General features: G+C 41.0%; 1 protein-coding gene across 4 annotated transcripts in view; it reads right to left on the bottom strand.

The window, feature by feature from the left end:
• The window catches only part of VWC2 (von Willebrand factor C domain containing 2), a 59,459-nt gene that overhangs the window by 24,137 nt on the left and 12,524 nt on the right, over positions 1-22,798 (bottom strand). The window contains exon 4 of one of the 4 annotated variants that reach the window (XM_069005910.1): positions 15,060-15,142. The exons of the other annotated variants lie outside the window; for them this stretch is intronic. Coding sequence (XP_068862011.1) covers positions 15,066-15,142 — 77 coding nt within the window. The 3' untranslated portion in view covers positions 15,060-15,065. Of the gene's footprint in view, positions 1-15,059; positions 15,143-22,798 lie in introns of those variants that run through there. 4 annotated transcript variants of the gene reach the window in all.

The raw sequence follows: 22,798 nt of genomic DNA, 5'->3' as shown, positions 1-22,798 counted from the left end.
ACTGTAGAATGTATTGTACATATAATTATTATATACTTACACCATCTGTATGCATTGCATAAAGTGTAAAAGGAAAGATAGTATTCTACTTAGCATTATAAATCAGAGAAAAAAATGCCATGTATTTGGTTAAAATATTAAAATATAGCAGCAAACACAAGACTGTCCATGACAATAATTTCCTCTTTTGTAAGATCTGGATTTCCTGTATCATGCTGCTTTAGAAACAACTGATTTTTTTTCTAACACTAAAGTAGCATACAAGGTGCAGGGATATGCACGTGCTCTAGCTGCCTGCCAACGAGCTCCAGAAGAGGAACACCAGACTCTGTGGGAAGGGTGCTGAGGCCACTGGCTCAGCATGATTCATTTAAAGCTGTTGATGAAGAGAGCTCAGCTCTGTCAGCGTTCACCTGCCCACAGTGCAAGATGAACTGATCCTGGGAATAAACAGCTTTGGTTCATCTGGCATGAAAACTCAGAGCAAAGGAAAGCACAAAAAGACTGACAACATCTTTGTTCTGCAAGATGAAATTTGAAACTGTAGGCTTAATTGTGAATCATTGTTTGTTTGTTTGTTTGTTTGTTTTTTAAAACCAAGACTATGCTATCCAAAACCCACAAAAACTGTGCTCAGCCTCCCTTAGCAAATAAAATAAATGAGTGCACAAGAACAGACTTCTTTCTCCACACAGCTAGCACAGCCCTCTCTCATCCACACCATGATAGGTGCCTCTGTTTTGAGTGCTGTGATGGAACAAAAAACAACAGCACACAAGGCAAGTAATTCAGATGAACTCGTTCTTAGTTCTTTCACCACTTCTTTTGAACCTTTGCCTAAAGGAGAAACTGCAGCTGTTTTAAGGAGCTGGTTCAAGAGAATATCTTAAAGGTGTGATCAAGGCTCAGGACTTAGGCTGTTGTGCCAGGAAGCCAAGAGCAGCAGCAGAGTCTGATCCCTGCAGTGAACAGAGCTGGTTGCTCCACAAAGCTCAAAACCAGGGGTAAACTACTTGAGTATAATTACTATTAGGCATGTAATTATGTAATTATTACAGAGGTGGTATCTGTAATATCACCTGTCCAGAATCACTATCATCCCCAAAAGATTATTAGCAGATCCTGTGCTCATCATCCACTATTTGTACTATAACCATTTTAATTCCTTCCTCCACTTTTAAGGAAGTACTTAAAAACTCTAATAATAAAATAAAACAAAACAAAGAACAGTGCAACTGTGACAGCATACTGTACAGGAAAACACCAGTTTGTGGTTCCTCACCTCTGAAAGACTCAAACTATTCACCGATGTTGAAAACATCCTCAACCACGACACCCATGCAGGATTTGAACATAATAAGGCCAGAGAAAACAGCAAGGAAAGAAAGAATTACTCACAGGCTTCCAATTTTGATTAATGTTTTGTAATGTAGCAGGAATAGGGTATGATTAAAGGGTGCCAAGCCAAGGGAATTTCAGACAGTGTGCCTATTTCTTACAATAGCTTTTACCAAGTTGTAAAACTGAAATCATTAATTTAAACCCTTAAAATATCGACATGATGTGTTTACTACCAAGTCTTAAAAATAATTAGATCATTATCATTAAAAGCTCCTTAACTGACTGCAACTTGAAAGTGCTGGCAATGGTAGAGATATGATGTATAAAACAAGCATGTTTTTAATCTTGTTTTTAATCTAATTTTTAATGCTATGTGATCTAAACAACCAAGACATCAAAGACTACATTTTCTAACAGGTTGGGGTTTTTTTTTAGTTAAATGACATCCAGTTTTCCTTTGCACTTTCCTCTTTGTGTCGCGCCTTTCAATTTTCCCATTTATTTAAAATCACATTAAACCTACAGCAAAGAAGAGATGTGCAATCCTAAATGCCTGGCTGCATGATTCTCACAGTGGCAACCCCCAGTTCAGAGCAGCCAGCACCACCTCTCTCAGAGGTCACTTTATTTCCTCTTCAAATAATTGTCAGCTTCACAGCACAGGCAAATGAGCCAAGATATCCTCTAATTATCAGTAATCCAAAGATGACTTGAAGAGATCATGACTGACAACTCTGATGCACCAACTCTGCTGCTGGTTTTGTCCTGGTTTCTACTGCTTAACAGAGTTGCCCCTGACCATATGAGGGGACACCTGACTATGACACTGCCACATACTTAAGCATATCCTTTAAACAACAAGGTGGTTTAGAGATGATTCGCTTCTATCCTGCCCTGAACGACAGCAGCTTTCTGGTGCCACAGAAGTTTCTTGCTGAGCACTGCTGGCCAGCTCGGCTTCCTGAGGCACTGCAGAACTCACTCCTTCAGCTTCAGCCATACGTGCAAACTCCCTCTGCGGTCACACTAGAAAATCTCCTGGTTTCTCCACTGCCAGTTGTTTGATGCTACATGAGCTGCTGAGTCTCAGGTTTAATCCTCTTTTGCTTGCTGGGACACCTGGAAGCCAGAAGAGGATGTAGCAGCAATCCACATGTGAAGAGCTGAGGGGGAAGGGGTTCCTGTCCCTTTGCAGATGAATAGGAACTTGAAAAGTGCAGAAAACTGCTGGCCAAAGATAGCAGAAACAGAGTCCTAAATATCTTGGAGAAGACTAGGAAGCACTGCAGGTAACCTGGAACCTTGATCAAAGGAAGAGTGGAGAGACCTCTCCTCAGTCAAACCTTTCCAAGCCATCCACATCACAGCTTGAGAGACACAGGAAAGCTGTGGATGGTCTCCTATGGTCGGACACACTCCAAGTCATCTGTTGACACAGAGGTCAACAGCTCAATAGAGAGTTAAACTCATGGGCTGGAGAGGGGAAAAAGAGATCTGAATTGTTCAACACCTTGAACACTTTCAGCACTGAGAAGTACTGGGTTACAGGCCATCTTCACACACCGTGACGGTGTGTGCACAAACTCACCCTCCTCCTTCTCCTGTTCTCTTCATGCTTGCACAATCATTTATTTAAGATGTAATTCCTCCTTCAGAGGAAGGACCATCTGCTTTCTCACCTCACAACTGCTCTTCTGTTATCAAAAATCTTAAAATAACCAAACTCTGACTTTACTGTAAAGCACATGTAATACATATACGTGGGTTACTTAATTGGTTTTCTTTCTGTGGTGAAACTCAACTGTTGGTGTTTATTACAGGTAGCAACAAAAGACCTTGTCCTAGATCAGGATGCTGCTGAAGTGCTGTCATCCTGTTGTTATCTTCTTTGGTTTTTCTCTTTTGTTTGTTTGTTTCCTTTTTCTCCAGAGATAAGGTTAGAGCACAGTGTATCCTAGTTTCAGTCTGTTAGGACTGCATGACCACAAGCCCTGCAACACAGCTAAATCAGACTGGGTAACTCAAGGAGCTCAATCATTGTTTCTAGATGTCTGTATCTAGGACAAGGAACTCCTTCCTTGCAGTTGTGCTAAATAAAATCTGTAAAATTGTTGCAATGGCAATTTGAATTCTCCTGTTTTGCACAACTGCAAACAGCAGAAGCTCATAGGAAACACTCACAAGAGTGCACACAAATCAATACCTGCCCTGTCTATTTTGAAAACACTATAAATAGGCAATGACCTGAATGTGACCTGGCTATGGTCCAAACCATTGAATCTGAAGGTTGGCAATTATATTAATCCAAGAAAACTACCCGAGGGACACTACACCTTCATTCTGACTTAAGTCCTTATCTAAGAATGCCTCTTATACTTTTTTTTTTCCAGATGAACTGGGCAACGTGGCAGTATTGATGGCACTCATAAACGCCTGAGTACACATACCCTTAATAAATGGCTGGAATGTGGAAGTGGAAAGTTCCCCATTTACCTAGACATGTACACCTTCTTTGTGGTTTAATAAAAGCAATTAAAGAAACTGAAGTCAGGGTTAAACAAACAAGCTTATTAAACTGGAACAAGCATGTTTATGAATAATAATTACTTTTAAAGGTGTCCTGAAGGTTCCTTGATTCCTTCAATGGCCAAGCTTCAAAATCAATGACTGACACCATTTCCTGTTTTTTCAATACTTTCAAACCATGTTGGCACAGGTTTATCAGTCCAATGTACTAAATTGTTCCACTCATTAGTAATAATAATGATCAGATTTTTTTCCCTCCATACTTACTACATATTCTTCAGTTCTGTCCAAATCCCCTATGTTGTGTGGCTATAATAGATGATGTGTCAGGGTGAGGAAACCACCCTGTGTATAGGATAGGCAATTGATAGTTTAAGAAATGATAGTGTGGGGACTATGGCATTAAGAACTGTATTAATGAAAATAACAACATACTCCTTACAAGAAATGTGCATTTAGACTGTATACTGGTTAAAGCAGGGATTTACGTCTTATTTTCCACTCATACAAATGCTCAAGGATTTAGAACCTTTACTGCTATTTCCAAGATAAGCCAACTGCAAATGTAGTGAATGCTGCCCCAAGACTAGAAGCCTCTCTAAGCAAGAGACTTTTCTGATCATGTGGTGTGAGGAAGGAGGCATTGAGATGCTGAGATACACTGCTTGATCTGGTCAAGAAATCTGTGCTAGAAATCCTTTCTCAGTTATGCAAGTAAACATAAAACCACCCAAAGGCAGCTGAGAGGGAGTCATTTCATCCAAGTAATGAATTCATTACCATCACCAAAAAGTCACGTGAGCTGCAGGTGTCACCAGACATCAGAAATGCTTATTTCAGAACTTCCTGTTTGAAACAGATGGCATGTCCTTAAAATGAAAGGGGAAGAAAAAGCAAGTCATTCCCCAAACTTCAAATATTTTTTTCCTGCCGACACCAGCTTTGATGGCTACAAGCAGAACTGGGCATCATGGGCTTCCCTCAAACAACACAGCAGAGGGATATAATGAACTCATACTGAATGAGATGCCCTTGGGTCCCCATTCCAAGTTTCTCATGCTTAGGATACTTGCCCTAGACACTGAAAATCTGGGAGTCCCTAAAGTATCTAACACAGAATTTGCATATGATATTGACCTTAGAACAAAGGGGGACCTTCTCATCTTTCCTACACTCTCTTAAAAAAACCAAAACAATTTCCTTGTGATTTTTGTACTTGAAAAAGACAAAATGGTATCTTACAATCTGCAGCACTGAAAGATTTTGCCAACAAGGAAAAGCATCATGCCTGTTCACCCAGAAAAAAAAAAAACAACTCAGAAGTGAAATCATTCAATCTTTCCTCAAGTTCCTCTGTTGTTCACAATTAGTTTCAAGGTCATGAAAAATCTATTGTGACTAAAGGCAGTAACTAATTAAAAAAATCAAATCACCAACAAAAAACCCTATCAATTTTTTTGAACACCCAGTGCCTCTACTGACTACAGATCTCTACCACCACATTCCCTTTTATTTTTAATAAGCATTTATCTGTGCCAAGGTCCTGCTATGTTTCATACATTAAAAAAAAAAAAAAAAGAAAAAGAAAAAAATCTCCTGCCAAAGCAACAGAACTGTGGTTTGACGAAAGCCACATTGTCAGACACATAAAATCTCGATAATCTCATCAGTAAAATGGCTGCTTAGCTCCTATGCTGAGTGGAAAGTTTTAAGATGGTGATGGATGACTTTGTTGAAGATGATTACAACAATGAAATAAATCTGGTGCTGGTGACGGATGGATTCAGGGAAGACAGAGACACATGCACCACACAGTTTGCTCCCGTCTGCCTTGCAGGGTTATGACCAGCCAAGCAGATGCAAGCTGGGTCTGTGCAGAATATATGGCCACCACAGCTCTGCTTTCCATGCCTCACACTCCCTAATTCTTCACTAGACAAACATTTGGACTTGACCCTATGGCTGGGTATATTCTTCTTCCCCAAACACAGATAACAACATACATCAGACTGCAATAAAAGCATCTCTTGCCTACCTCACTATGGGTACACAATCTTTTTCTTAAGTGTGTGTGCCTAATTCTCCCTCTCTCGTCTTCTTTGACTCCTTCTCTGCTCTTTCTTCCTCTTCATTCTTCTCTCTCATTTTTTCCTCATTCCCATACCTTCCATCTCCTTTCCATAAATCACTTAAGCACTATTTGAACAGAGATGTTGGCAGAATTAAAGACCAGCTTAGAGGACCAAGAAATAGCCGCACCAGACAGGTGTCACAGAACAACTTCCTTGGGAAAAGAAAAAAATATTACTTTGTTCCATATTGCCAAGGTACCCCAGACTTCTTCTGAGCTATATTCCAAACAAATGAATGATAAGCTTTTCATTGAAACATTTCACATTTCAATGATTATATCAGAAAAAGTGCCCACATTTTCACTACAACACCAGAAGAGATGAATTTACTCTCTTTACAAGTCTGCACGTGTACGAGGACATAACAAGGGCTAGCACACTCTTGTTTTATTCATTTTTTAAATTCTTCTGACAGAGGTGGGGGGGGGGGGGAAAAAAGGCAAGCTTTCCCTCCTTTATTGCATATTTTCAAACCTCCTATCATCAGCGTGTTCCCGGGATACAATAATATTTTGTATCCTTTTATCATTCCTATGCACATAATCTTTATCACAGTTTGGCACGGCTTTGCTCTGTGCCTCTGCAAATAGGTATAGCTCATACCATGGGAAAATGGCCAGTGACAGAATTGAAGCTGCAAACCTCGTAACTACAGACCTATCTCAATCCTGCCAGAGGTCTCAAGGCTCACAGAGAAAATACATAGACTGCACACCCGTTTCTGGTTAAACAAAGAAAATTGGATTTTTATCAGTTTCACTGCCACCTTTTACACAGCACAGTTTTGTCAAGAGCCACTAATGAAAGAGCTTAGCAGCAGATAAAGAACATACAGTTTTTACTGAATTCATGGATTTATCTAAAAAATTTTCCAGCCAGAATTATATTACATTCTTTTCAGATCTGAAATAGGATTACAAAGCATGGAAATTAATGTCATAAAACATATATCTATATTATTGCATATGACTAGGCAGCTTCATTAATAAAGATGTCTCTTAAGATTTTGTGTTTGCACAAAGTCTTGGTGAAGGTTTAAATATAGCGACAGTATATGTCAGTAATCTATATTCATTTCAGCTGGCATTTTGAATGGGTACCCTAGGAAAGAACAGAGGGATTTAGCAGTTCATAGGCTAAGACATAACCCAAGAGTTAACATGTAATTTCCTTTTTCGTCCATGTCTCATGTGCACATGACCAGTGATGTGGTACTTGCCCCACCAGGATTCTTCTCCAACACTCATTCTGTTTGTTACAGAGGCTGTTACAGGTGTTACTGTGAGGCTGAACTGCCCTGGAGATGGTTGGGCTGACTACATCCTGTGCTTGCAGAAGTCTGTATCAACACTTAAAACAGACAATGCTAGCTGTAAGATGATGCAGCTTGAAGACCTGGAGATCCTTCCGTAAAGTCCACTTAATGTTTCATGGTGCAAGAAGAATGAAAGAAACTTCTGAAACACTGAAGAGAAGTTCTGAACCAACACACAGCTTTTAACTGAGACCAGTAAAACAATGTGTTAAAAAAAATAAATTATGGGATCAAAGTGAAGAGCAGCAGAGCAAGCTCTCCTGATAAAACTGGAGAGGCAAACTCTTTTCCAGAGTCACATGTAAGGCTACCCTGGGCAAGGCAGCTGCCAGCAGACACCTTCCTGTGCAGCCAAAGAGTCAGAGCTGACTAAATAACGTGGTAACCACAGCATTTCTTTGTGCACACAAACTGCAGGAAACTTCTGTGCCTCAAGCTCACTCGCCAGATGGGATAATTAGGCTCAGACAGCTCACTGACCTTCCTAATAAAAATAACCCAGAAATAGAGGTTGACTGAAGAAATCTGTGTCATGTTACCAAACTCCTAAACAGACCATGGAAAGCCATCTATACTGACTCACCCAGCAACTTAGTGCATCTTGTGAGGGCACAAATCATTTGGTTTGGTGCACTCTTAAGTATTTCTTGAATCTTCTTTATGGAAAACATGCACTGAGATTTCACTGCTGGGAACTACTCAGTTGTCTTTCTATGAAAATGATGAAAGCACATACACATGCATTTATGCTAAGCTATTCTCTCTATAATTATCACTGAGGCTGGTTTCTCACACTAAAGCAATTTTGGAGAAGTCAAGGCTTTCAAACAGCTCAGAATGCAAATGCCATTTTCACCTTCCATAAATGGAAGGCATGACACCCATTTAAATAACATCATTTTATCTGGAATTAGAAATGTAAATATAATCAAATAATCTGATGCTTGAAAATAAATTCATTATTTTAGAGTTTCAAAGGCCAAATGAGACACCACACTCTCCCTGAAGTCAGGGAGGTTTCCATCCTTCCCCCATCAAGTCTATTTTCCCCTCCTTGATGTGTACCACTACGTTTATACCCATGTTGATGAATAACCACATTCACACAAGGCTACTCTCTTATTTTCCAGGCATTGTCATGTCATCTAATTCTCTTCCATGTCCTAAACCAGAAAGGATTAGACACAGTGCCAATTATTGCTAAGCACAATCTGCTATGACCAAACTGCAAGCCCAAACACAAGCAATTTTGCAAGTTCACAGGCAGAAGATAACTGCAACTCCTCAAGAGGCCCATCATTCCCATGGAGATTAGGGCTGGCTCAGTGAGCTGCAGCAACTGGCAGCATCTTTTCTTGTATACCCATGGCCTGGCATTCTCAAGCAGCCAAAAATTTAATGTATCCAGAAGCTTTCTATGGGCACAGCCTACAAACACATTTCATACCCCAACACAGACAGGCAGCTCCTCTTGGCCATGCCCTGGACATCTTGGCACGGATGGATCATTGTGCTGTTTGAGACTTAGATCTGTATATATTATTTCCACAAGGAAAAATTAGGCATCAAGGGCTAGTCCTCATTTTAATAAAACACATATATTCAAAAAATCAAAATAACTAAATATTCTAATTCAACTCAGAGCAGCATGTGCCTTTTACAAACGGTGCTTCTTTGGCTGGGGTATTCAGACGAGATTGAAGGGACCTACACCAAAGTTAGAGGCAGGGCTTTGGTAAGCAAGTTTTATGTCTCTGATTCCAAACAAGATGCACTCATACACATGGACACCACTTCCTATATATATATCCAGCTGCTGATGTGCAAAAACCAGGGAATCACAACAGAATTGTAACAGGATCTGTACATTTAACTTCTGATTCCAATCCCTGACTGAAAATTATGTTAACAGCTATTTGATTTGAACTCTGCTAAAGAAATAACCCACAAATTTGAAAAGGAACACAGATTTTTTATTATAAAGCAGGCAAGTAAGCAGGGATGGGAAAAGAGAAGATAGTAAGTAAAATCATTTTGTTACTTATCCTGAGGTAAATAAGCAGTCACTCCATCAAAACAAGATAACAAAAATGTATGAAATGACTCAACCCAACTATTTAAGCTCCATATTTTACTCATTTTATGCAAGTCCCACCTGTGTCACAATCATCCACAGCTCAAATTTACAGACAATTTGCTACATGGTAAGAAGAGATTTGATCTTAAAATTACTTTAACGCTGACCTCTAGCGACAACTGATGGGAATTTACCTTTTTATGGGCCTGCCCATTTGGGAACGCATCTTTGGGCTTCTCTCTAAGCACAGAGCTTGCCTCAGAGTTCACAGCTGCCCCCACTGCAAGGTGTGTGCAGTCAAGGAGAGACCTTGAACGCACATTTATTAGCTACAGTCACAGGTGAATTAAGGGTAATTCACAACTGAGTGTAGAAATTTTATAATTAAATCCAAACCTCTGCTTTCACTTATTAAAAAGGGGAAAAGGCAACAAAATACAAATACTAGATTTTGAGCCTCATAACTGTAACAAATGCATTACAGTATAAGCTAGGCACAACTAATGACAGACAACAGCCCACATCTTCAGGCAGCCAACCAAAATGTCATCTTTCATCTCAGGGATCATAATAACAAGGCAACCTCTTGTCCTCTAGTGCTCTGTAGCAAAAGCAGCCCTGCAGCTTCAGCAGTATTGCTGCAGCTTTCTCTGCAAAACAAGGGTGTGATGCTCTGTGGGCCCTTGGGGGCAGGCATTTCACCCACACACCCATTGCAACATAGTCCAGATGGAAGAGCACGCAGATTACAGCAAGTTACCAACCACCTCGTCTCATGAAAGCAGGGAGGAAATGACAGCTGCCACTCCAGAATGCAGCCCATCTTACTGTCTTTGCATGCAGAATCATAGAATAGTTTGGGTTGGAAGGAACCTTTAATGCTCATCTAGACTAATCCCCCTGCTATGGACATCTTAACTAGGTCAGGTTGCTCATAGCCCCATCCAACCTGACCTTGAACGCTTCCAGTGATGGAGCATCAACAACATCCTCATCATAAAAAATGTCTTCCTTATATCAAGTCTAAATCTATCTTCTTTTAGTTTAAAACCATTACCCCTTGTCCTATCACAAGAGACCCAAGTAAAAAGTTTGCCCCAGTGTCTGGGAGGCAAAGTAAGACGGTGATGGCCATGGACCACTGTAGACAACTGTTTGGAGAGGGTTTCAAAAGTGGGAAATGTTTTCATTAAGAATGGTGTTTGATGACCCTTGCAGCACATGTTTGTGTATATATATCTGTGTATACACACACACACACTTTGAAAGAGCATGCTTAGCCAGAAGGCTAGAAATCTGCCAGGCAGACCTCAGAGGATGAGGAACCCCCTTTGGAGCTGATCCCTGCTTGGGATGAATATAAGTGAGTTTTACATTATCTGAATCGATGAAGTTCCCTTTCACATTGTCCAGATGTTGTAACCTGTGTATGTCATTTACATCGACATGACTGGTGTCAGAGGAGATTTTCACATTCTGTCAGCTGTCTGTCCCAAATATTTGTCTCTGGTAGAGTCCTCAAAACCAGAGCTGAGAAAACTTCTGCCTTCCTGAAAGCTTGCTTAAAGGACTGTAAAAAGTTTCCAGACTGCCCCTCCACTTAGCTGATAACACAGGGATTTTTATGGAAGCATCTTCTGGTGCACAGCCATGGCCAGGTGACAGCACAGACAGCAGCACAGTCAGGGAGAGAGTCCCATGGTCCTGAGGGAGCGTGCACCACAACAGAATGTGGAGCCAAAGACTAATCAGTCATACCTAGGCACAAATACAAACCCATGTATTTCAAGATAATTGACTTGACTCTTCAGTCATTTTGACTGGAAAGAATCAGCTGTCACAACAAACTTAACTAAGAAGACTGAAGATTAAACACTCAGCTGATGTGAAATTAAAAAGTCCTCTCATGCTGACAAATACATCACCTTCTCATAATGAAGACTGCATGATGGTTAAAACCTCTGTGCTGAACAAGCTGCCAGCAAGAAAATCCAAAGAAGTATTTATTTTTCAGCTCCACAGGCATATAAATGGTACACTCAACACCTGCTTGCCAGCAAGCCAGGCAGCCTTTGGCAGCAAACCTGGATCTTCCTTCCCCCAACACTTGGACCTGATGATTCTTCCATGTCTTAGCAGCTTATCTAATCACAGCAAAACACAACAGTCACATGGGAAGGAAAGCATACCTTATTTAAACACACTGAAATCAAACCCTAACTTGCAGATTTAATGTTGAGGTTACAAACTAAGTAAATGAAGCTTCCTCATGTATTCCAGCTGCATGTAGGAGTGCTTAAAGACCTACATGTATAATTAGATTTAATTATCTAAGGGGGTTGGGGCGGAAGAGTGTAGGGGAGAGAGAAAGGGAGGCAGGGGCTAAATAATGGATACAGAATTGTCTCTAAGTTGTCCTAATCACCATCTAGCTTGGGCATCAGCACAAAGTGGTCTTAAAAACAATCATTCGCTCATGTTAGTGGCTGTCAAAGCTCCATCTAATCCATTCATTACCAAAATACCAAGTTAGCAAGCTGTCATGGCCAGAAGATAATTAGTTTTCATTGTGGGATGGCACATTCTGTATCACACTGACATAATAAATAACTCCATAAACTGCTATAATTTATTTGCTTCTGAGCCTTTTTTTTTCCCATTAGTTCTTCAGCAGATTGTATTAAACCCGCACAAACTATAAATACAGAGAGTCCTTTGACCAGTCTCAGAAACCTTAGGCAGCATGGATAGCTATTATACAAGCAGTTCATGGGTGACTTGCCTTTAGGTCATTTAAAGAAAGGTTGACAGAAGAGCTGAAAGCAGACCATGCCAAAAGGCACCCTCATTAGATCTCATCTCCATCACCTACATGTACTGAGTAAGGTGCTACTGTGGCCCAGCACACAACACCAGGGCTGTGCAAGGGTTGTGTGGGAAAAGGATTGCTGCTGTTTTAACATCCCTTCACTAGGTCTGTCTGCTTGCCTTAACATGGAAGTACCCATCCAGGATGGGTTTGGCTGGGCTAAAGTCAAGATAGCCCAATTCTTTTTCTGCAAAGTACTCTAAAAACAAGCAGATCAAAAAGTGATGCCTTAAGAGGCCTCCTAGAAACAGAGACTAGACAGGAGTAAAGGATTAAAAGAGGTATTTATTTAAAAGGCCTTCAAAGGTACACCCTGGGGACTCTGAAGCTATTCTCAAAATGGACCCCAAGATGGACCCCACGTGACGAGTTCTTCACCCTTTTATAGGTTTGGTTCATTTGCATAGCAGGGTTAATTCTCCAATTAAAGCTTCAGTTTTCCCCTCAGCTTGCCCCCCCCTTAGAGGCTCTTTGGTTTATACTTTTGGCCTAGGACACTCTTGGGGTCCTTGGAAAGCAGGGCCAGAGAGGCTTTGTTATGTCTACCTAGCATGAGAGAGCAGAAATTAACAGGCTACAAGAAACTTCAGAGTCACACACCAAGCAGTACAGAATTTGAAAAATATAAAAGTTAAAACCTAAGGCATCAAAAGGGAATTGTAAGATGTGGACAGTAGAAAACAACGTTACCTTTCTGTTAATGTGAAAATGAGGTTTCTGGGAGGCTCTACAGCATGTCACCCCAGGCAGTTTCACTGTAGCTAGGTGAAGGTACTTTTATTCCTTCTATCAAAGACAAGATCTTTATTCTAATCCTAGGAAACTGTGTTTCAGCACTATCTTCTGCAGTGAGTTCATGGGTTAATCACATGGTGCTTTAAAGACCTTATGCACAATGCCTTTGGTTTTCTTGCTTCTCCCTTGACTTGTGAGCACAGGGAAGATTTTCATTGGTGCCATCCCTCTCCCCTGGTACCACACTTTATCACATGATTTTTAATTCATGTGCTATCACTACTAGAGACCTTATCTGTTCTCACAAGGGAATATTCAGCTTTCTTGCTGCTCTTCTCTGTACTTCTGCAAGCTCTTCTTGCTGAGTGCTCAGCAAACACAGAAGATTATACAAACCAGGTGGGAGGAACCAGTCTTCAAATAATAGCGTACTTTTAATAAATGCAAGCCTTTCTTAATGAAGCCTGAAAGATGTCTGCAAACAGTATTTCACACTGATATGTAAATAAAACCACTTGGCAGAAATCTTAACAAAAAGTCATCAAAATACCCCAAAAAATTCTTTCACTACTTAACATATGGTTTTGCCGAATTTCATTTACTATTGTGCTGCCTCGTTGCTTGGCTCCGTAAGATATTATTCATGGTCACTACTCCTTCTTTCTTTCCTGTCTTTAACAGGACTCATTATTTGCATATCTCCCCCCAAATTGTCCAGCTTAACCTGTGATTTCCCTTTTGGATTCAAAATGTTCGAGAAGGTCTGACATCGTACTATCAGAAAGGAATGGGAACTGTTTTGGAGCATAACAAGCAACAACATCACTTTTTCTGGAAAAAGGAATAAACATCACACTTCAGTGAAACTACTTCTGAGAAAGGAGATAACGCTGCAAGTATTTGAAACACAGGAGGCCCAAAAGGAATTGTTTGGATATGGATCTTCTTTATTCAATGCTATTCACCAAACAGTGTTTTCAATCCTGTTACAATGCATTGCTTGTTCTTTTCTTCTTGCCACTGCTCCATCTGATCAATTCCACTTAAAAAGCAAAAAAAAATTAAATAACTCGTTGGGTGAGCACACAGTGAAGATACAGTTATATTTTCCATGGGTAATAAAAAGTGTGTGACTTCCTGCTTGCAAGTGCTTCAAAGAAAGGTGGTCAGTAACCAGTGTGCAATAGTGAGAAGAAATGATGCAGGAGAAAAAAAACTCATCATCTACAAGACTGTAAGGTAAGTAGAATTTATGCATGCAGTTTTTTAATGGGCTCCTATCCAAGGGCTAGCAGCACAGAATTAAGCAAACAGAGCTGAAGACTCAGCAAAAGAACAGGGCATTTAGAAAAAAGTGATGTTTACCAGTAGGAAGTCATTCCTCTAATGAAAATTTAACAAGCACTAGTGTAGGCAGAAAAAAAAAAAAATACAGTTTTCCTAAACGAAAACAGCAATCAAAGGTTTTGATTGCCTATCAGCTTTGAAATGCTAATCATTATGGTAGCTGTGTTGGTGAAGGTAAGGAATTACTTAAAGTGTGTTATTTTCTTTTCTAGTTTTGGTTTTTTTGTTGTTTGTTTTTTTTTAATCACTGCTCCTTTACAGCTGCACATGCTCAAGGAAACAAAACTGTATGGTTAATTACCCCTATGGAAGCAATCCAAACATTCACAAAGTAAAAGCTCCTTCCACCTTAAAGATCAAGGTTTTAAATTAGGAAAGTACTTAAGTCTCCAGCTGATAAAGATGTTTGACCTGCTGGGCAAAGGTAATCGCCAGGGACTTAATTCAGGACTCTCACAGCACACAACACAGGGGGGATCCCCAGTGCAGAAGTTTGAAACAGTAAGATGCTACTTAGAGCAACAAGAAAAACAAGCACTGCAATTTTACAAACATTAATAAAAAATAACAGAAGCTTTTAGCCTTTTCCCTAAGAACTCATCATTCCTTTTTCTTCAGAACCCTTTTCCAAACACTGGCAGAGGTGTCCAAGTCAGCCCCTGGTCAAGCTCATGTCAGGAAAGGAAACAGGTTTTCCTGTTCTTGATCAGATTTTGAGTTCATTTACAAATACAGTTTAAGCAGGACTAGAAGAAAACTTCTGAGGCTGCTGTCATGCTCACGGTAAGACCAACGACAGACTGAAAAGAAAGAGGAGTTATGTTCAGTTAAGACAAACCTGGCATTAGCAATCCTGCACTGCGTGGAAAGGCCATTGTGATTGCAAAGCTCAACCACAGAAAAGCAAGTGGTAAGGAAATGAAATTTAATGAAATCAGCTAATTCCCTGTTTCCATCAACCAGTAAGTCACTTGGATCAATTCACATCTTCCTTAATGCCTAAACCTCAACTTCCTATGAAAAAATAAGCAGAGAAAATTACACTGCACTTAGAAGTAAAGGAGATTTTGATTTTATCATTTATCATCAGAGGGAGAGTGTTCTTATATGAGAGAGATATACTAACATGCCACAGCACTTTAATATAAGCCTCCATTTCCCCTCAAAGCCAAGCAAACTCTTGGATGCCTCACTGAACATAATGAAATAGCAATGAAAAAATGCAAAAGAACATAAAGCAAAACACACAAGGTGTGTATCTTTCTTCATTGCTCCTTTTGATCACACCACAAAATACTAATCAGCCATGCAGACTGACTACTGTAGCACCTAGCTAGTAAACAGCTTGTATTTACAAGCAGGATTATCTGCAAAGAACACAACTAAGAGCTCACATGGACAGTGACAGTAGCTCAGCTAATGCTGGATAATGAATTAAACTATGGTAACTCAGTCTGGGCCAAGACAGGGTTTCAGAATCTAAGAGCTCACCATTTAATCAAATAGTTTTGTGTTCTACTCATAGGAAATATTATTCCAACGATGTAGGATACAGCAAGATGCACACAAATATTTCAGACCTTGGAATCCTACATGCCCCCCAAATGTTTGCCACAATTTCAGCTAAAGACACATACAAAATTAAAACAGACATCCAATAGCAGAATGGAGGAGCAGAATTAACACTGGGAGTATTTTCTCTAAGGAACAGCATATAAAGGCATACTGGATGTAGGATAAAAAGCAACTCCCTTAATGTTTGTTTTCTTTGAACAGCAAAGGAATAGCACTGGGGGCAGCGTACGGAACAGGAGTGGGCCGCAGGTGAGACCTGGGATCTAATTTTTTTCTTTTCACATCTTACCTATCTGTGTGTGTGTGTAAATAAAACTGCAATATAAACTCAGAAAATTCTTACATGAAGAACTTAAAAATACAAAATAAACAGGCAAACAAAACCCCAAAGCAATTGATGACTTCATTTGGGGGAGCATGGGCTAGCTGTTCTGCTAGAAACCAAGCAAATGCCCAAACACAGCTCTGTGTAACAGGGAAAGTGTCAGTAAAGACAAATCAAGCAATAGCCCACTCCTTACTCCAATTTCTTATGGCTATTGGCATGAAGGCACTTTCCTGTCTGAACCCTAACCAGCATCCAGAACTACACAGGATGACAGATACATGAAACTGCCATCACAAACACTATAAGGTACATCAGACACATGAAAGTTGCTAGAAAATTATTTTCTCTTCCCATCCCAGGATTTCAGTGTTTGTTCTTTTTCTATAAGCACAAGTAAGCCTTTTCATTTTTCTGCTCCTGAGGCTGACACAAAACACCCTTTAAGAAGCCAGGTAGCTGTGACACATGGAAGTTCTGACCACCATGAGGAACTGGTGGCTTGTTTCCCACACTCACCTGGGACTATCACCACTAAACAACAGTTTGGGGCACATCATCATTGACTTTTGCTTCAACCTACAGTAAAATGACAATCCCTGCAAGTAGCTGCCATGAAAGTAGACTGATACAGCAGAATTAAGCTTTGATATATGACTTAAGCCTGCAGTATCCAGTAAGAGGCAAAAAACTGACTGCTGAATGCTTTTTAGACTCACTGTAGCAGCATAGAATGAAAAAATATTGCAAAGTGAGTTCTGAAAACCTTATAGGATACACTGCTTTTATAGCTTAATAGGCTTTTCTACATCCTTCTACTTAAGTATAAAGTACCACTTTAAATACCAAGGTTAGTAGAGTTTCGGATTGTCCTCATGTGTCTGAACAAAATGATGGGACATTATATACTCGGGGGCAGTTACAGCTGCCTCTTGATAGCAGAACTCCCAACTGAGAGCATTTTGGCCTCTGGGTGCAAAAAAAATGCACACAATATTTATTTGCAACAGATACACTATATAAACTGATTTATCCTTGTAACTGACCTAGGCTCAGTATAACTGGGTACTTTTGCCATGTCTTCAGACAGATCCTTTTCATCCTCTGATGGGTTTCTATAGTTAGGAAAATAATTGTATACCCTGGAAGCCAACATAACTTGTATGCTAAAGAAACACCCTTAGAGGAGATAACATCACCTACCACTGCTTAGCCAGCTGAACAGGAACAATGCCAACAGTGGATCACATATCTGCGTGCATGCATGCACACACATGGATGTGAGCTGGAAACAACAAGGCCTGTATGGCTTTGGCAGAAGGTTTTGCTCAGCCCACTCTGCAGTGCTGATCCATGCACATTTAAGCAGCTTTGGGTCTAAGTGGAAAAAATGGCACAAGAATAAAATTCTGTGATTTCTGCCCAGGAAGCACACATGGCTTATGGAGCCACCAACTTTCCCACAGTAGAGAGAGAAAGTGAGCAGAGAGATTAAAGGAGTTTAAAGGAATTCCTTAAGACAATACAGGCCAAACTTATTCTCAACTTCATCAACAGCAGAAACAAAGAATAAAAACTACTGCAACTAGTTTACCAACTTCACCTACCAGATTTGGAAGCCACTTTCAATGCCCAATGCAAACAAAAAGAAGCACGTCTGTTGTTTTCAATACATGGCTGCCAAAATATCTGCTACAGTTTTTCAACCTACCTGCATAATCTCTAGGCAATTTTAATCACATACAGCTGTTCGTGCAATTTTAATGGTGTTTTTCTCCCTGAAACATTCATCCCCCCTAGAACATTAATATTTCTTGGTTAAGAGTCCCACATTATAAATCATTTTGTGAAATACAGTCTACTAAAGTGGAAAGTCTATGCAGAAGTTTTTGCTAAGCGACTCGTGTGCACAGAAACATGGAGCAAATGTTACCCTGCATACACAAGCATTCAAACGCCTGAAGTAAACACATTAGAAGGGAGCAAATCACATTGGTGCATACTGTGTGGGTGGAACTGGGAATAGTTTGAAAAGATTTCTTGTTCATTTGGTTATTACTTTTTAATGTACATTTCATTTTTTAAATAAATGAAATACTGTTTCAATCTTATCAACTAGAATTTACAATCATTCTATGGTACCTACATTTTACATCTAGAAGAGACCACCTTGACCATCTGATTTAATCCCCTCCTTAAAATGCAGACTGAAGCAACCACTCTGGCTTTAAAACTTCTGGATCTCATTTGCTATATATAAATCAGCTGCCAAAGCATGACTGAAAAAGTATTTAAAGTGACAAAAGAAAGAGGAAGAGAGGACAGTCAAAGGCATTGCTTACTTAAATTTTACAGCGTGACACTCCTGATGTTTGCAATAGTCCTGCCTTGACCTCTACCTGGACAGCAGCATGATGATACTTCCTTCATTGCTGAGATTAAGGCATTTATGGTCAAGGCCATATCGTATTTTATTTAAACACACTGCAGAAGGACATGAAATTTTACAGTTCAGATTCTGCATGGTACTTGAGCTAAGCTTGGGCTTCAGGGAAGAGCAAACAGCCAACTCACGTGACAGCTGCCAAGGTGCAGCTTCCCTTTAGCAGCCCAGAATAAACACCTTCATCTTTCTTAAGGCCAGACAGGCCTCTCAGCCCAACCGCTCTCCAAGCCCTCTCTCCACCTGGATTTTTAGAGGGATGACAGGGGCAACAGTACTGCATCAACCAGCACCATTTTTTAACAGATTTGAGTCCTGAATTCCTGTTGTACGAACGGTAGCAAAAGGGGACAGCACCTCTGCCAGCCATGACCAGGGTTTTGCTCCCTTGAGAGTCCCTTCTCACAAATGGAGGTCCCACTTGCCATTCAGCAGCAGTCTCAGGTCACCTTGGGCCTAAATCCTGTAACTGTACACAAAGGTACTAAAGCAAGTCTCAGCGAGTCAACCTCACAGCACAGAGATACAAAACCATCACCACTCACCCTCCCCAGCCACAGCACATTAGGCCTGCACTTCACTAGCAGCAATCATTTCAACCAAATGATGCATGTATTTCAACCATAACTATGAATACAAATACCAAGTAAGGTCCTGACTCATTCCACCCAATGTACCTGAAATGACTGCAATCAGAGTAAAGTCTCCCTAGTGCACAGCCAGTAAGAATAGACATCTTCTGCAAATGTTACAGCCCTGAGAACAGACTTGATCCTCCGGGCATCAATGTTTTTATTTTTGACTGTACAGCTATGAGCCTTTGCCAAAAGGAGAAGCTCAGTTCTCCCTGCTGCAGACAGAGAAACAACACTGACACACAGATAGATAAATGATAGGAAGACAACAGGATCTGCTTCATTTTATCTGGGGCAATCTTTCAGCCATATAATGAAATAAAAATCTCTTGGGGACCTTAGCTCAAAACATTTTTTGGTCTAGCAACCACAACTCCCCCTCAGGCTCCACGTGGGTTACAGGTTTAATCTCATCTTCCTGCAAAGGCACCGGCAGGAGTGGGGCCACCCTTGACTCCATCGGCTGCTCCATGGCTGCAGGCTTCAGGCAAAACAGACAGACTTCAGCTGTGTATGCCTATTAGGGCTCTAATGCTGGGAATAGCAGCGGAACACACAACCAAGGCAATTCAATCTAGAGCAAGATAATTCACTACCAGTCTTACCCCCCACCCTTTTCCACAGCACCAAATGCATCAGTGACAAGTACTCCACCTTTTCTCAATGTAAGGGCAAGCGTATGCCCATTATCTCTACCCTTAACTCTGCACAAACTGTAGAAGTGACTGTACCTGAATCTGAGGTTATTGATATCACTGTGAACAGGGATAGCTTCTGCAAAAGTAACCACAATGCTAATACTGTAAAGCAGGATGGAGGTCTGAACTGGGCACCTGTTCGCTAAAGCAACTTTCTGAAATCAGATTTATTTTTTCTTGTGGCTGGTGCTGATGTTTACCAAAAGCATGGAGCTCAATGTGTCAATCCACATGGGAAGGAAGCTTCTTCTCCATCCCACTCTGTCCTCACCCTGTTTCCTTTCAGGGCATTTATAAACACAAAACGGCTCCCACAGTTGCAGTGACTTGAGACATAAAAAGCAGGAAAATTCCCATAACCCCAAGATCTTCTCAGTGAGGTGTTATCTTTTGTCCCTTCTACATGCTACTTTTCAGAGTAAATGTTCTTTTAAAGCACCTTGCTGTCCCTGCCCACAAAGGAGGAAATAATATCTTCAGCTATGGAAGTATCCAGGCTTCTTTTTCAAAGTCAGGATGCGATATACAAGATTATTAAATACTACACATACAACTATTCTTTAATTCCACAAGTCTTCCATTTACCACTTCTTACATTCAAAGCAAGTCTGTACCTACACGTGCACAGTTGTGTAAGCCCTATGTGCAGTTACACATTGGCCCCTCCTCGTAAGGGCTGCCAGCAATTTTGTGAAAATAGGTCAGAGTGGTCAGCTACATACCCTCCTTCCCACAAGAGATAAGGTGCAGTGTCTCACACCTGTCAAGACAGTGAATTCATTAATTTCTAACAATCACAAGCTCTCACAAGATCTCCTCCATACTTCTTAACTGGGCATTTGTGTATGTTCTCATCAGTGAGAGGTAGTTGCTCAGTTCTCACTGTCAGGTCACTGCTAGCTATCTGCAGATCAGGCAAGTTGGGAAGGTGTTGTATGTTAAGAAGTGTCAGGAAAGGGAGAGAAATCAGTTTGATTGTGTGCATTTTTAACACAAAAATGCTAGTAAATGTAGTGAACCCAAACGTCACCTCCCAGCCCTTCTTGCTCTACTGCAGATCATGACAGCAGTTACCTCACTCAGGCGCTTTCTGTGGCTCCAACTTTCCCACCGTTCAGGTTATATGGCTGAGCTCCCTGTACATCTCCCAAAGCTCTTTTGTGTCACTAACATGATGTCACTGATGTCATCGCTGTAACAATCAACCCCGAAGCACAACATGATGATTGTTTCTTCAACTCACATTCACAGCACATTTGTTCCAACAGGCTTGAAAATGAGAGGATGAGGCAGGCTAGGTTTTCCTGCTTCGTAGGTTTTTGCTCCAATCTAATTAAAAACATTCAGCAATTCACTGAAGTTCCTAGAGAACTGCACGTGTACCACACTTTAAAATAAGCTCTAAGTCCTTTATTTTTTCAAATGCACTCCCCAGATGGAGAAGTTTCCTCAGAGGTTTTTTTGTGGTATTATTCTGAAGCTGCTGAACTGGAAAAGTTAAGCTACTTCTGAGCTTTCTTGGTTTTGTTGTTATTGCTAATGGTTTTCTTCTTCATCTAAAAGCTAAAGGAAAGCCACTGTTGGTTCTCTGACATGCAGAGAAGTGACAGTACAGCTCACTAGAAACAGGCAGCTGTGGTCACCTTGGTCTGAAACTGGGTCAGAGATGCCAGCTCATGGTTATACGGGAGAAATATGCAAGTAATATTAGGGATTCAGAGGCTGAGGACAAGACCATCCTTTTCTTGCTGGCAGAAGTCAAGCAATAGAGCTTTAACAGCTCTGAGAAAAGGCAGCTTCCTCACAACAAAAGGTATGTTTCATGTACAATTTTTGGTAACTTTTCCTCATTTCTGGAAAAAGTGTCAAGGAATCTATGTGAACAGCCTGTCAGAGACTGAAATATTACAGTTTATGACTTAAACATTTTCATGAAGGACTTTTAAAACTGTATTACAAAAGCTGCAGTGAAGACTACCACAGCCTGAATGGGGCCCTGACTGAGGCCTTACATTGCTTGCTGATAAAGATAAGATAAAGTAACAACTCAGGGCTGGGGACATTCACAAAGCACAGGCTTAACACCTCCAAAGGTGGAGACCACAGCCCCAGGGCTATCAGCTGCTAGGCTCCAACAGACCCTCCACCAAAGGGTGGGGGGAGGAGAGGCTTTGGGTATCTTGGAAAAGCCTCTGGTCAGAGGTGCAGTGACTGCCCATCCTCCACTGTGCAGAGGAGCCCAGCTGAGGGGTCCTCACTGGGGGGGGGGAAGCTTATCCACAGCAGAAGGGGGTGACATGGCCCATCACAGGGGCCCCCTCAAAGGGGTCCCCAGACCCTGCACCAGAGATGATGCAAGAGACCCTCAGTGTTGCAAGGGACAGTGTGTCAAGCCAGCCCCTGCAAGAGGAGGCATGTGGGTGCTCCCACCTGGCCCACAGTGTGTATTAATCCACAGGATTCTGTACTCTTCGGCGTGTGATGGCGTGGCATAGTGTGTGGTGGCCACGGTGGCAACGGGGGACCCTCACCACCATCAGACCAGATGGAGGGGAGCAATGAGACGTCATTGGGACCCTCAGATGGGTGATCTGCTTCCACCTAATCCCTGTCACCTCTTCCTGTTCCCCCACCCACACTTCTTTTTCTTTCTTTCCTCTTTCTTTCTCTTTGCCTCTTTTATTATTAAATAAAACACATCAATTTTTTGGCACCAACATCTAACTTCGTTTGGTTTTAATCTCGTTTTTGGGTATATTTTGAACCTTCTAAGTTCTTCC

The sequence above is a fragment of the Aphelocoma coerulescens genome, chromosome 2, assembly GCF_041296385.1.
Source record: "Aphelocoma coerulescens isolate FSJ_1873_10779 chromosome 2, UR_Acoe_1.0, whole genome shotgun sequence".
Lineage (NCBI taxonomy): Eukaryota > Metazoa > Chordata > Aves > Passeriformes > Corvidae > Aphelocoma > Aphelocoma coerulescens.
The sequence above is the reverse complement of the archived record's forward strand: the minus strand, read 5'-3'. Positions and strand labels throughout refer to the sequence as shown.